Raw genomic sequence first — 12,295 nt, 5'->3', positions numbered from 1 at the left:
GGTGGGCTCTTCTGTCCGGGCCAAGCCTGCTAGTAATTGTGGCGCTGTCTCTGCCTCGCTGTGGGCCCCACCGCCTGGGAGCAAACCTCCCTCACCCCATTGAAGGAGGTTTGGGCTCTACTCATTCGCTGGCCTCGGGCCTGTATGCAGGGGGCTGCGAGGGCTGTAAATGCACCTCTCCCCATGGGCTGCCCTACACCTTCCTTGTTCTGCCCCCTCCCCAACCAGCGGGGCCAAGGGCTGGGGAGCAGCAGCTGCAGCAGATCCCCTCCCCGTGTGGTGCTCTGCCGAGCCCCTCTGTGTGGCTGGAGACCTCGTGCCCCCGGCCAGAGAGTGGAGCTCAGCCGGCCGGGAGGCTGAGATCGGGGGGCAGGTGACCCCCCCCTGCCCTGGCCCTGGTAATTGTCCCCTTCTGGGTGGGGTGACCATCCACCCTATATTGGGCGGGACAGTCCTGTATTTGGGACTGGGAGATATGGTTGCTCTACTTCTGGGCCAAATGTTGGGGTGTGGGGGGAAGGGGGGTTGCAGGAATCTTCAGACCAAGCAGGGGTGGGGTTGACCTGGAGGTGGCTGGAGGCTGGCGGAGGAGGGGAAGAACAGCAGGACCTACCGGGTGTGTGGTTGGGTGGGGGGGGGGTCCACAGTTACAAAGACATCTCCCCCCCCGCCCCCAGAAATTCCTGTCTATGGGCCTCGGCCTCTTGGCTGAGGCTACAACCTGTCGAGGTGCTGGCGCCTCCTTGCTCAGGCCTGGCTGGCAACTGTCTCTTAGCCGCCCTGGCTTGAGGCATCTCTGGAAACGGCGGCAGAGTGTGTGTGGGGGGGATGTGGGGAGCCTCCACAGCCTCTAAAAGCCTCCAGAGGCGGTTGCTGGTGGCCCTGCCAGCTAGAAATGCCCACCCCAACCCCAGCGCTTCCGTCCCTGTGCCGAGGGGGTGGGGAGGCTCCCCTGACTGTGCTGCAGCTCTGGGGCTCAGCCAGGCCTCGCCAAAGGAGGTTCCCGACTTGCAGTGCCTGGAGCCGGGATGACACTCTGCAGTGGGGCTGGGCTCCTTGCGCTTTCCTCAGCACCAGCTGGTTCCAGTCAGTCGGGCCGGCAGGGTGTAGACAAGCCCCTGCGGAGGGCTTATGCAATCCCTGGAGGAGGGACCCAGTGTTCTTGTCTGTCCCTGCAGGCAGCTAGCAGCCTGGGCAGGCGTTGGAAGGGTCTGGGTGGTTCTGTCTCCTCCCCCTCCAGCTGCCCCCGGCACCATGATGCTGCGCTCAGGTACCGTCACGCCCCGGGTGAAGAAGGCCCTCGGCCTCCCGGAGCCCGGCAGCGCCATGGAGGAGCTGGGCCCCGCCGCTCGGAAGGCGAGCATCCCCCGGGAGGGGACGCGCCGGTGGCGAGAAGAAGGTGTGACAGGTGAGGGAGCCTGGGCGGTGGAGCGAGCGGGTGCAAAGCTGTGTGCTGACTTCCCTGGCTGCTGCCCCAGCTCACCTCCTGGAGGCCACGGCAGCGCCCCCTTGGCCTCCTGCCCAGCCCATGAGCAGCGTTCACTCGAACTTTCTTCCATCATGTGTGGAATAAATTTTGTGTGTGGCTGTGCTCCACCCATAGACACGCAGGCTGCAGGAGCTCTGCTAATCAGATGGGCAGCGCCTGAATCTCTCGTGGGCTGTGACCCCACTGATGGGGAAAGCTGCGAAGACGCATTTTACACAGGCTCTGTCCGGCCCACGGAGTAAGGCGGCGTCGCTCCGGGGTCCCTGCCTGGGGGGCTGCCCGGGCAGTGAGGCAGACAAGCGAGGCTGGTTGAACCCACTGGGCCTGCCAGGTGCTTCGGTTGTGCTGCAGGGCTGGGGTGTGTGGCTGGCTGCCCCAGTGACGGTGCTTGGGCTGCAGAACAGCCGACAGCGTCCATGTTCTGGTGCTGTCTGGGCTCATGCACCTGCAGGTCGGCGGTGGGGGGCAGGGTCTGGCCCCTGCTGCGCTGTCCAGGGGCAGTTGCGGGTGACTGGGACGTCAGCAGAGGGATTGCAGCTGCAGGGGCACTGGCTGGGCTGGTCCCCTCAGCCCAGCCTGCAGGCTCGGGGCCCTTGGGTGCTGCCCCCCTTGGTTATCCCAAAGTCCTAGCTTCCCCCCAGAGATGGTGGGGTGTGGGGGGTGCACCTCAAAGCAGTGCCTTTGTCCCTGCAGAGCCAGGGAGCCCCAGGGCTCAGCCTGCTGGGGGGGTGACGTACTTCAGCAACCTCCCGCCAGAGCAGCCGGAGGAAACAGTTCCCTTGAGCCCGTGAGTGCAGCCCCAGCCGACCCCAGGGCGCGGGCAGGTGGGTGGCAGCTGCCCTGCAGTTCCAATCCCCTCTCTCTGCTTCCCCACCTGCCCAGCTTCCACCCCAGGGCCCTGCCCCACACCTCCAGCCAGAGGGCCCCCCGGAAGGAAACGCCCATCAAGACCCGCAGCACTCCTGAGAGCACCCTGGTCCTGGAGCTGGTGAGCTGGGGCAGGGGCGGGGGATCAGGCCTGTCCTCGAGGAGCCAAAGCCCCCACCGCGGGGGTGTCTCACTTGTGCCGAGGCTGCTCAAGCTGCTTCTTACTCCCTGCTTGTAGGAGGGGACTCTGGTCTGCTGCTTCCTGACTTCCAGCTGGGATGCCGACTACACCTTCCTCACAGACTTCCAGGGGGACACGTACCGGGTTAGTGGCGGGAGGCAGCTGCTGAGCCCCCTGCTGTGGGACTGGGGGTCAGGGCAGCTGGAGGGGGGTCCGCATAGTCAGCGGTGCAAGTGGGGGAATCAGCCCTTCCTCAACATGTCCAACATCCCCCCCACAAGGGGGTTGAGAGAGATGGCTAACCCGGCTTCCCCACCTCTGTTCTTTCCTCCCAGCCCCCTGTGCTGATCACACGCTGTCACCTTACCCAGCCAGCAGGAAGTGGCGGGGGTGGAATATTCCCTTTAACGTGTAGTTGCAGGGATAAGAGCTGCCAATCCTCATGCTTCAGGGCACAAGCTGAGCCCTGTGTAGCGGTCAGGCAGGAATGGGTTTGTCTGGTATATCCAGTAATGGCTCTATTCTCTGGATCCAGCAGCTTGTGGAGATGGGATCCCTGCTGGGTTGGCCTCTGAGCTGATCTGCTTTGTTGGTGTCTAGTACTGAAGGTTTTGATTTGGGGGGGGGGAAATGCAGAGAATGGGCTCATTAATACTGATTCCTGTTTCCTGGAGGTTTACGTGAAGCTGCGGCCCTATGTGCAGGAGTTCTTGGAAACCATCTCCAAAACTTATGAGGTATCTGCTGGGCCCCAGCCCCGCCCCCCCCTCTCTCTGAAGGCCAGGGTGCTGCTTAGGCATGCCAGGGGTTGCAAGAAATGATGCGGAAGGAAGGGGGAGCCCTGCAGTGTGCTGTAGCAGCTGCCATAGACAGGACCCAGCTGCAGAATCTGGATTCAGCACTGGTTCTGAATTTGGGGCCCTGTGGGCTTATCTAGGGGGTGAGGGGCAGCTGCCTGGGGCTCACCTCAGATGGAGTTTGTGATTCCAGCTCTGGGTTGGGACCAGGGATCGCCTCTCAGCCATCGGCTCCCTGCAGAGCCATGGCAGTTTCTCCCGTACCCTTTCGTCTCCCCAGATCTTTGTCTTCACCACTGCGAAGCAGGATTATGCAGAGAAAATCCTGGATGTCTTGGACCCTCAGAAGAAACTAATCAGGTGATGTCCCAGGCAAGAGGTGCAGGTTTCCCTGCCCCTACTCTGGGCCTCTTACCCTGGCCTGGCCTTTCCCTTCCAGGCACTGCCTCTATCAGCAGGACTGTGTCTGTGTCCAGGGTTACTACGTGAAGGACCTCGCCATCCTGGAGAGAGACCTGGCCAGGACAGTGGCCCTGGATGATTCTCTCCAAGGATTTCCATACCAAGTAACTGGGGGATGTACCTGCCCCTCCTCCATTCACTGCCCTCGGGGGAGCAGGGTTGGATGCAGCTCGAATCCCTCTGACTGGGGCTGTGATGTACTGGGGCAATACCTGTCTGTCTCACAGAGGATGTGGGGCTCCTGCTGAGGGCAACCTAGGCCACGAGGTGACACCTCTGGGCTGCAGACAAAGGGGGAGATGGAGCCTGAGGGGTTTGAATTGGAACTGGGAGTTGGAAGCAGTGAGTCTGGGCTGCGGGAGAGAGAGACAAAGGAGGGGACAAGGCCCCAGCTCTGGGGGCCCATTGGGGCCTCCTCTCCCCAAGGTGGGTTGGACTGGCTGCCCCTGCCTGCTGTACTGACTCCTCTAAGATGTTGTGCCCTGTTGGCTAATAAACCCGCTGTTCTCCTGCTGAGCGAGACTCACTCCTGCCTGCGGACGGGGTGCAGAGCCTGGGGGACCCCTGAACCCCATAACAGGAGTGAATGCAACTTCCTGCAGGGGGGCTCTACAGAGGCTGGAGAGAGGCTGTGCTCGGGGGTGACAGATGGCAGAACAAGGAGCAATTGCCTCAAGTTGCAGAGGGGAGGTATAGGCTGGATATTAGGAAAACCTGTCCCCCCGGGAGGGTGGTGATGCACTGGAATGCGTTGTCTAGAGAGGCGGTGGAATCTCCTTCCCTAGAGGTTTTTCAGTCCCAGCTGGGATGGGTTAGTGGGAGTTGGTCCCACTCTGAGCAGCGGTTGCACTTGGTGCCCTGCTGAGGTCTTGTCCAGCCCTAGGATTCCTTGATCTAGGCAGTGACGGATTCCCCCTTGGGGTAGGTTGAAGCGGAGGCCGGACAAGCACCCATCAGGGATGGTCTAGAAGAGATCACCTTTGTCCTGCCTCGCTGCACGGGGGTCAGATGTGACGATCTCTTCAGGCTCCTTCTAGGATTCTAGACAGCAGGGTACACGTCTCCCTGCCTCTAACCCTTTGGTGATCCCCTGGCTATGGCTAACAGCAGCCTGGTCCGTGCCCAGCCAACATTTCTTCCCTTTCCGCAGACTTCCAACTGCGTCCCCATCCCCAGCTGGGTGGGAGACCACCGGGACGAGGAGCTGCTGCGAGTGATTCCGCTGCTTGGGAAGCTCAACCAAGCGGTAAGGAATGGAGAGCGCTGAGCCAGCTCTGAGATCCCCCGAACCGGGCTTACGAAAGGGACCTACCGGGTCCTGACCCTTCTCACCTCGCTGGGCTCAGATGGATGGAGACTGGCCCCTGACTGAGCAGTGAGCTGTTCTTAGGGCTGCTTCATGGTGCCAGTCTCAGGGAACTGATCTACTGCTAACAGTGTGAGCAGCTCTTATTCATCGCAGAGGGTGAAGCCAGCCAGGAAATAATGCCCCTGTAAGGCAGTGGCAGAGCCTGCCACATCTGCCCCTCCCCCGGGGGCTGCCCCACTAAAGGGGAACAACCTACTGCTGCAGCCTGTTGGCAGGGTGACTCAAGCTGTAGCAGGAGGTCTGGGCTGCAGTGCTGGCAGTGCAAGGATCCCCAGCTAGGCAGCGTTGGATGCTTCACAGGTAACAGAGGTGTCAGGGCTCCAACTCCTTTGACTTCCGAGCTTGGCACACCAGTTAGGAAAGTGCCAGGGCTCTGAACTTCCAGGCCCAGGGGAGCTGGGGCACAGGACTTGCACAAATTGTTAGCCCACCTGAGCCACAGCCTTGGAAATCTCTCTCCCACAGGATGATGTGCGCACAGAAATCCGGAGGAAATATCGTCTCTGCAGGCTGCTGGCTGTCGACTGATGTTGGCCCAGGGCCCAAGCCTGGGAGGGAAAACCTCGTCCCAAAGCTGCTCCTGATGAGCTGCTTGCAGACCTCTGCTGCTCTAAGTGTGCAGCAGTGCCGCTCAGTTCAGTCTGCACAATACAAACTTCAGCTGCTCGGTCTGTGCACTCTCCTACCACCTGCATACCACTGGCTGGGAAAGCAGAGTGTGACCACCTCATACAAGCCTGGAGGGCAGCTTCCTACAGCAGAAATTCAGATCTGGCTCCCAACTATCAAGATCTGCATTTCACAAGTTGCTACCGCCTTGAACTCCTCAAAGAAAATTTTGAGAACCTCTTCTTCAAGGTGTCTCATTGTTTTAAACCATGACGAATTGGACTCCTTCTAAAGTGTCCCAGACAGGCACCTGGATTCAAGAGTTAATTAAGCAAACCTCAGCCTATATAAACTCAAAGATCCTTCAGAAGCTTCCCCTTTATTTCCTCACTGCTTTTCAGACAGGAGAAGGAAGCTTCCTTTGTCTTTAAGCAACAATGTCCCTCCAGAGCTTTGCAACCCAAGCAGTGCAGCAGGGCCCTGGTGCAGGAGAGTGAGTGAAACTGACTAGAAACAAAAGTTGAAACTGACCAGCCTGTAACATGAATGGCAATCAAAGCTGTACAAGTGGCGAATGGTAACCCCCACTTATGGTATATGGGCATTATTTAGCTGGGGTGTTTTAGAACAGGTGCAAAGCCAATATAAAGAGATTTAAAAAAAAAAAACAAACCAAACTCTTCATTTGTGCCATCAGAGGGCTGCATTTAAGGCTTACGGCTGACCGTCTCTGAGAGCATTGGGAACCAGGACAGCAGTTGCTTGCTTGTGGAGCTCTGCCCACTGCTAAGATCTCTAGTGGTGCATTTCCATCTGCCTCCTGCTTCATAGGCTGCCCTGAATTCTTCCTTCCTCTGCTTTGAACAACTCCAGGCTTTGTGGTCCACTGGCACAGCCGGGGAGAAGGTGGAAACCAGGCGCTCCAGTAGCCTGGGGCCGATAGAGCATGGGCAAGTCCAGGCTGGGGATTGGAGCTGTGCACACGGAGGGGAATTTGTCCTGCATGGGAGGAGGAAGACTTTTGGCCCATCTTGGCATTCCGTTTTAGATCTGTTGCACGCTGCTGTCATGGCAACATGCCTCTGCGATGTCCTGGGGATGAGCTACCTGGTGACTGGGCTGGCACTAGCGAGTCTGGGCATTCGATGCTCTGGGATCAGGCACTGCCATGAGATGTGGGACCTGGAACGTGCGGTAGGAGCAGTGTTCAGCAAGGCCATCTCCCAGGGCTGAGGAGCTGGAGCGGGGCCAGCCTGGCCAGGTAGCTGTTCACAAGAGAAATGTGGACCACCACAAAGGAGGGCCATGGGCAGGGCAGGCGGGAGGGTACTTGTGCCTGTTGGGGGCGAAAGGGGATTTTGTCTACTCCCTGTGTTAAGGGCCCCGTGCTGAGGTTCCCAGCAGTCTTTATAATTAGTCTGGAAAGTTCTTATTAATCTTTTGTTCTAATAAAAACCAAAACCAACCGCTCCCCTCTCCTGTGCTGCTTTTCTCCCACCCCCACCCCAAGACAAAGGGCCTGATACGGCCTTAGTGCTAGTCCTCAAACTTTTGGTTGCTGGGTTGGAGGCAGCCCCAGCCTTCCAAGGCCCTAGATTGGCTGGTGGCTGCTCCCTATCATGCAGTGTGCACACCCTGGTGAAGTATCTGTTCTCTGCCTGCTTCTGTGCTGGGACTGGCCAGAAAAGGGAAGCCCTGAAGGTTACGGGGCCATGGCCTGCTTCATGGAAATTGGCCCATAAATGTGCATCACTTAAAGATTTTTTTTTTTTTTCAGCAAAATGCATCTTGGAGCATGTCAAAGCGATAATCTGAAGGTGCAGAACAGATTCTACTTCTGTGCCTGCATCATTCATTCCTGCAGGGGAAGCTGCAACTATAGAGTATAAACTTTGCTTGTAAACCTACAAGTGCTAATGATGGCCAGGAGTGATACTCTGGAAGCATAATGACTTGGTACTCAAGTCAATGGCGTGGCACTAGTCTGGGTGTCTGTCTCTCTGCCCACCCAGCCTGGAGTGTGACGGGTCCTGCCAGGATGTGCAGACAGGCCCCCTAGTGCAGGAATCCCTCTTGGATCTATACAGGCAGAGTAGCAGTGTTAACTCTGCCTACAAAAAAACAACATGGAGTCCTGGGACACCTTAAAAAACCAACAATTATCTGGGCAGAAGCTTTTTGTGGGCAAAAACCCCTGCAGCAGCCACATTTTGCCCACACAAGCTTGTGCCTGAACAAGTGTTAGTCTTTTAAGGTGCCCTAAGACTCCTTGCTCATCTTTAACCTGAGAGTCTTCTATGCAGAGAGGAAAACTGGTTCCCACCCCAGGGAAATTCCATTTTAGGAATGGGAGGTAACTACTGTTTTCTTCTTTTCATCTGATCCTGCCTTTTCCCCTGAAGAAGCTGACAGACCTAGGCCAGAGAAGATCAACTCCTGACCGTCAAAAAATTGTATCAGAGATAAAAACTAGGGCGAGAAATGTTTTTGTAACACTTGCTCTTATTATATTAGGTGATTAGTAATAGAGAAAGCTGTGCTAGTCTATATACTAGCAAAACAAAAAAGCAGTAAAGTAGCACTTTAAAGACTAGCAAAACAATTTATTAGGTGATGGATTGAGCTTTCATGGGACAGACCCACTTCTTCACACCATAGCCAGACCAGAACAGGCTCAATGTTTAAGGCACAGAGAACCAAAAACAGCAATCAAGGTGAGCAAATCAGAGTAGAGGGGCGGGGGGGGGGGAGTCAAGAATTAGATTAAGCTTCCCCTTCCCTCCCCCCAGCCCCTCTACTCTTTGATTTTGCTCACCTTGGTTTTTTTTCTGATTGCTGTCTTTGGTTCTCTGCGCCTTAAACAGTGAGTCTGTTCTGGTCTGGCTATGGGCTCAAGAAGTGGGTCTGTCCCACAAAAGCTCACCTAATTATTTTGTTAGCACTTGAAAGACTACTTTACCGCTTTTCTGGTTTGATAGTATATTAGGTGTGATTGGTGGGGGATGTTTTTTGGCTTAGTAACTTACTCGCATTTGCTCACGTCCTACTTCTTATGGTTTTATTATCAGGGACAGCCAGTGCTGAATCTCTTCCCTTGATCAAGAGCGAGCCTTGTGCTTTCTGGGGAAAACGTGTGTGTATAGGGTAAGAGTGATGCAGGGAGCGGGAGGGCCCCTGTATGTTGGCCTTCCCAGAGGTGGTGTGGGTGGCTTTGCTATGTCCCTTTGCTGGGGGCAAACCAAAGCTTCTGTTCCAGCAGGACAGGGGGTAAGTGGGGAGCCCTAGAGAGCAGGTAGGCAGGCTCAGTGCTAGGATCTCACCCTGGGTGCTAGTCCCAGGGGTCCTCTATGATCCGACACATTTATATATGCATATCTATCCCATAGAGCTGGAAGGGACCTTCAGAGGTCATCACATTTACACCCCGGGACTCACAGCAGGACTTAGCTCTGACTCTTTTTAAATCTATTTTGCCCCTGACTCTTAAATACCCGCCTCAAGGAGTGATCTCAACCCTGGGTTTAGAAGACTAATGCTGAAACCATGGAACTCTCTATCCCTGCCTGTCTCCTGTGGGGGGTCTGCACAGCTGCAGTCATAGGCTACCAGGCACAAGCCCCACCCCCAGAGCTGTAGCAACCACAGATGCGAGCTGGGCCCCTGGGGCCTCTGAGTAGCCAGAGGCTGGTGCTGCTAGCTGCAGAGGTCCCAGGCTCTAGGGGGTGTGTGTTACTGAGCCAGCCTCTCCCTGTTGAAGGACACTTTTGTTGTAGCCTAGCTGTTCCCTCCAGGCCCCGGGAAGGGGAGGGCTTCCTGGCTTTAGTGTGGGGCAGTGTTCCTTTTCATCTCTTCTCTCTGTGTGGAATAAATTTTTACATGCACTGAGGAAGGTGCACCAGCAAAAACCTGACTGTGGGTGCTCTATCAGCTAGATTGCATTTGAATTGCTCCTGAGTAGCCCCACCCCCCTTGCCCAGCTTACAGGGAGCGCTGGCGGGGTGTGGTGGGGAAGGTCTCCTGGCCAGAAGCTGAAGAACACAACGTTGCAGCTCTCTGCCTCCAGCAGCAGTTCAGCATCGGAGTTAGGAAGTGTGGTGGAGAGCTGAAATCCCACCAGGCTGACTCCTCCACAGGTGCAAGGGGGTGCACCCTCCAAGCGTGGGAAACCTCAGCCCAGGAGCCACCCACCATCCGCCCATGAGCCAGGGTGGACAGGCCCTGCAGCTTTGCCAGATGGATCCCATCACGGGCTGGCATAATTCTAGGCTCAGCCCCCGGCCCCTCTTTCTGTGCTGAGCACATGGTGGCGGCTGCACAAAGGGTGCTATTGTCAGCACAGCCCTTAGATCACCTCTCGAGGGGGCTTTCAGCCCTGCTGACAAAGGAGTTTTCAGGGACGGCGGGAGGCGAGAACCAGGAGCTGTCAGTAGGCCTGTTACTGCAGCTGGCAGAGAGAATCCCAGCAGCAGTCGGCTGTGTTTCTGGGGGGAGGTGGGTATCAGATCTATCCTGCTGCGGTGAGAAACCTGAGCTCTGGCCTCAAATGGGTCTGCAACCAGCTTAGGGGCAGGAGACCTGAGGTCTGTCCTCAGGCCAGTGCTGGGAATGGGCCTGGATTCTCTACCCCTAGCTGACTGGGGTCCTTAGGCAGTTCCCTTCCTCTCTCTGCTCCCAAAGACCCCTAAGGGGCTGGGAGCAGGAGGCCCAGGTGACTCTTGAGGCTCAGTCCCAAGGCAAGTCAGAGCCTGGCTGTGGAACTCCTGACCCGAGGAGGCTGTGAAGGCCAGGACTCTAACGGAGTTTAAAAAAGAGCTCGATAAATGTTTGGAGGTTAGGTCCATAGATGGCTATTAGCAAGGGGTAAGGTATGGTGCCCATAGCCTTTTGTTGAAGGCGGGAGATGGATTGCAGGAGACAAATGGCTTGATCATTGTCTTCGGTTCACCACCTCTGGGACACCTGGCATTGGCTACTGTTGGCCAACAGGATACTGGGCTAGATGGACCTTTGTTCTGACCCAGTATGGCCGTTCTTATGTTCTGGCTTCCTGAGCTCCTGCCCCAGAGTTCACTAGGGGAAAAGAGTGGTAAGCAAAGCTGCTCTGAGCTGGACAGAGGAGCTGCCGCAAGGGCCGTGTTCCCTGTTAGCTGAGCATGTGGGCAGCCACTCGGGAGAGATTCAGGTGTTGCCCAGCTGATTAGCAGAGGGCCCACAGCTGGCAGTGTGTGTCTATTGGTGGTGCACCTGTGCACATAAAATCTATTCTGCCCAGGAATGGAAAAAATTAGAGGGAGTGCTGTACAGGGGGCCTGGTTCTGCTCTGTGAGATGGGTGGGCCAAAGGTGGGTAGAGTGTAAGAGCCCTGGACTCAGTCATGGCTGAACCTGGTGAAGCTCCATGCCTCGGTTTCCCCACCTGTAAATAGCAGGGGTGACACTGGCCTGCAGCGCTCTGAGAGGTGGGGCTGGAACGTGCCATACAAGGTAAGATCAGGTTAGGACTGGACACTTCTGAGGGGAGAAAAACAGCTATAAGCATTTCAGTCCCGAGCAGCGCCGCCTTAGCGGGACACGAGGCCTCTGGCTCTGAGCTGGGAGTGTTGGAGCGGGGGGCTCGCCTGAGCCCCTGGCTTTAGGCTACTGGGAGTTCATCAGCTCTGACCCTGCAGGGACCATTGCGCTGATCTGATCTTCAGCACGCGAGCTATGGCTGGTGACTCCTGGATCAAGCCCATTGCTGAGCTAGGGCGGCTTTTGGTTAGGACTGGACTTCACCGAGCGCGGGGGGGTGTTCCAAGGGTCAGCCGCTCTCCGGCCAATCCGGGCTCACGTTTTTCCCTTTTCTGCATCCGGCCATTGCGTCTGGCGCAGCTTTTGCCGGCTGTACCGGAGAGGTGTCTGGCGCTGGTGGGTCCTCTCTCTGCTTGGCTGGAGCCCCCCGTCGCCTCTTGTGCAGAAGCTCCTGGAGTCAGCGCAGGGAGCAGAGGCGGGAGGTCTGGGTCCCCTCCCAGCTCTGCCCGGGGACGGGCGGGGTGATGCTTTTTTTAAGTCGCTCTTGCTTGGTGCCTCAGTTTCCCCAGCTCGTGTGTGTACAGCAGGAGCACGAACCCCCTGGCTGGGGCATGGGCAGTCTTGCAGCCTCAAGAGGCAAGACAGGGAAACTGAGGCACCGTCCCTACCCCCAGCAGAGGGCTGCATCAGGAGGGTGCTTGGCCGGGATGGCGATGTGGGGGGGGCTCCAGGCCGGCTCCCGCCCTGTCGGCCGGGGGTGAGTGGGGCAGAATCGGGCCCCAAAATCCGCCCCCCTGGGGGGCAGGGGGGGAGGGCATCCCGCTGCAGCAATTAAAATAGGGGGGCCACGTGACTCACCTATGGCTGCACGTGACCCCCTCCATCCATCCCCCACCCCCCCCGCCTCACCTGTGCCCGGGTCTGGCCGCAGAGCGCTTTGAGATCCGCGGCGGGCGCGCTCGGGGCCGGGGCAGAGCCGAGCCGAGCCGGCCCCTCCCCTCCCCTCCCCTC

At 57.4% G+C, this 12,295-nt stretch overlaps 1 protein-coding gene across 1 annotated transcript; it reads left to right on the top strand.

Annotated features, from left to right (window-relative positions):
- The first annotated feature begins 1,254 nt into the window (after positions 1-1,254).
- Positions 1,255-7,191, top strand: LOC142002111 (CTD small phosphatase-like protein 2-A). The gene is made up of 9 exons (XM_074977943.1): positions 1,255-1,408; positions 2,183-2,276; positions 2,372-2,477; positions 2,595-2,681; positions 3,224-3,274; positions 3,615-3,694; positions 3,774-3,900; positions 4,947-5,042; positions 5,631-7,191. Exons 1-9 carry the CDS (start codon positions 1,255-1,257, stop codon positions 5,691-5,693), a joined length of 858 nt encoding a protein of 285 aa, XP_074834044.1. The 3' UTR covers positions 5,694-7,191.
- Positions 7,192-12,295: the final 5,104 nt, after the last annotated feature.

The sequence above is a fragment of the Carettochelys insculpta genome, chromosome 27 (assembly GCF_033958435.1).
Source record: "Carettochelys insculpta isolate YL-2023 chromosome 27, ASM3395843v1, whole genome shotgun sequence".
Classification (NCBI taxonomy): domain Eukaryota; kingdom Metazoa; phylum Chordata; order Testudines; family Carettochelyidae; genus Carettochelys; species Carettochelys insculpta.
This window is presented reverse-complemented; position numbering and strand designations above follow the sequence as displayed.

Coding starts and splice junctions, on each gene's coding strand:
- LOC142002111 (XM_074977943.1), top strand. CDS start 1,255: ATGATGCTGCGCTCAGGTACCGTCACGCCCCGGGTGAAGAAGGCCCTC. Junction 2,478..2,594: donor GCACCCTGGTCCTGGAGCTG/GTGAGCTGGGGC, acceptor CCCTGCTTGTAG/GAGGGGACTCTGGTCTGCTG. Junction 2,682..3,223: donor TCCAGGGGGACACGTACCGG/GTTAGTGGCGGG, acceptor GTTTACGTGAAG/CTGCGGCCCTATGTGCAGGA.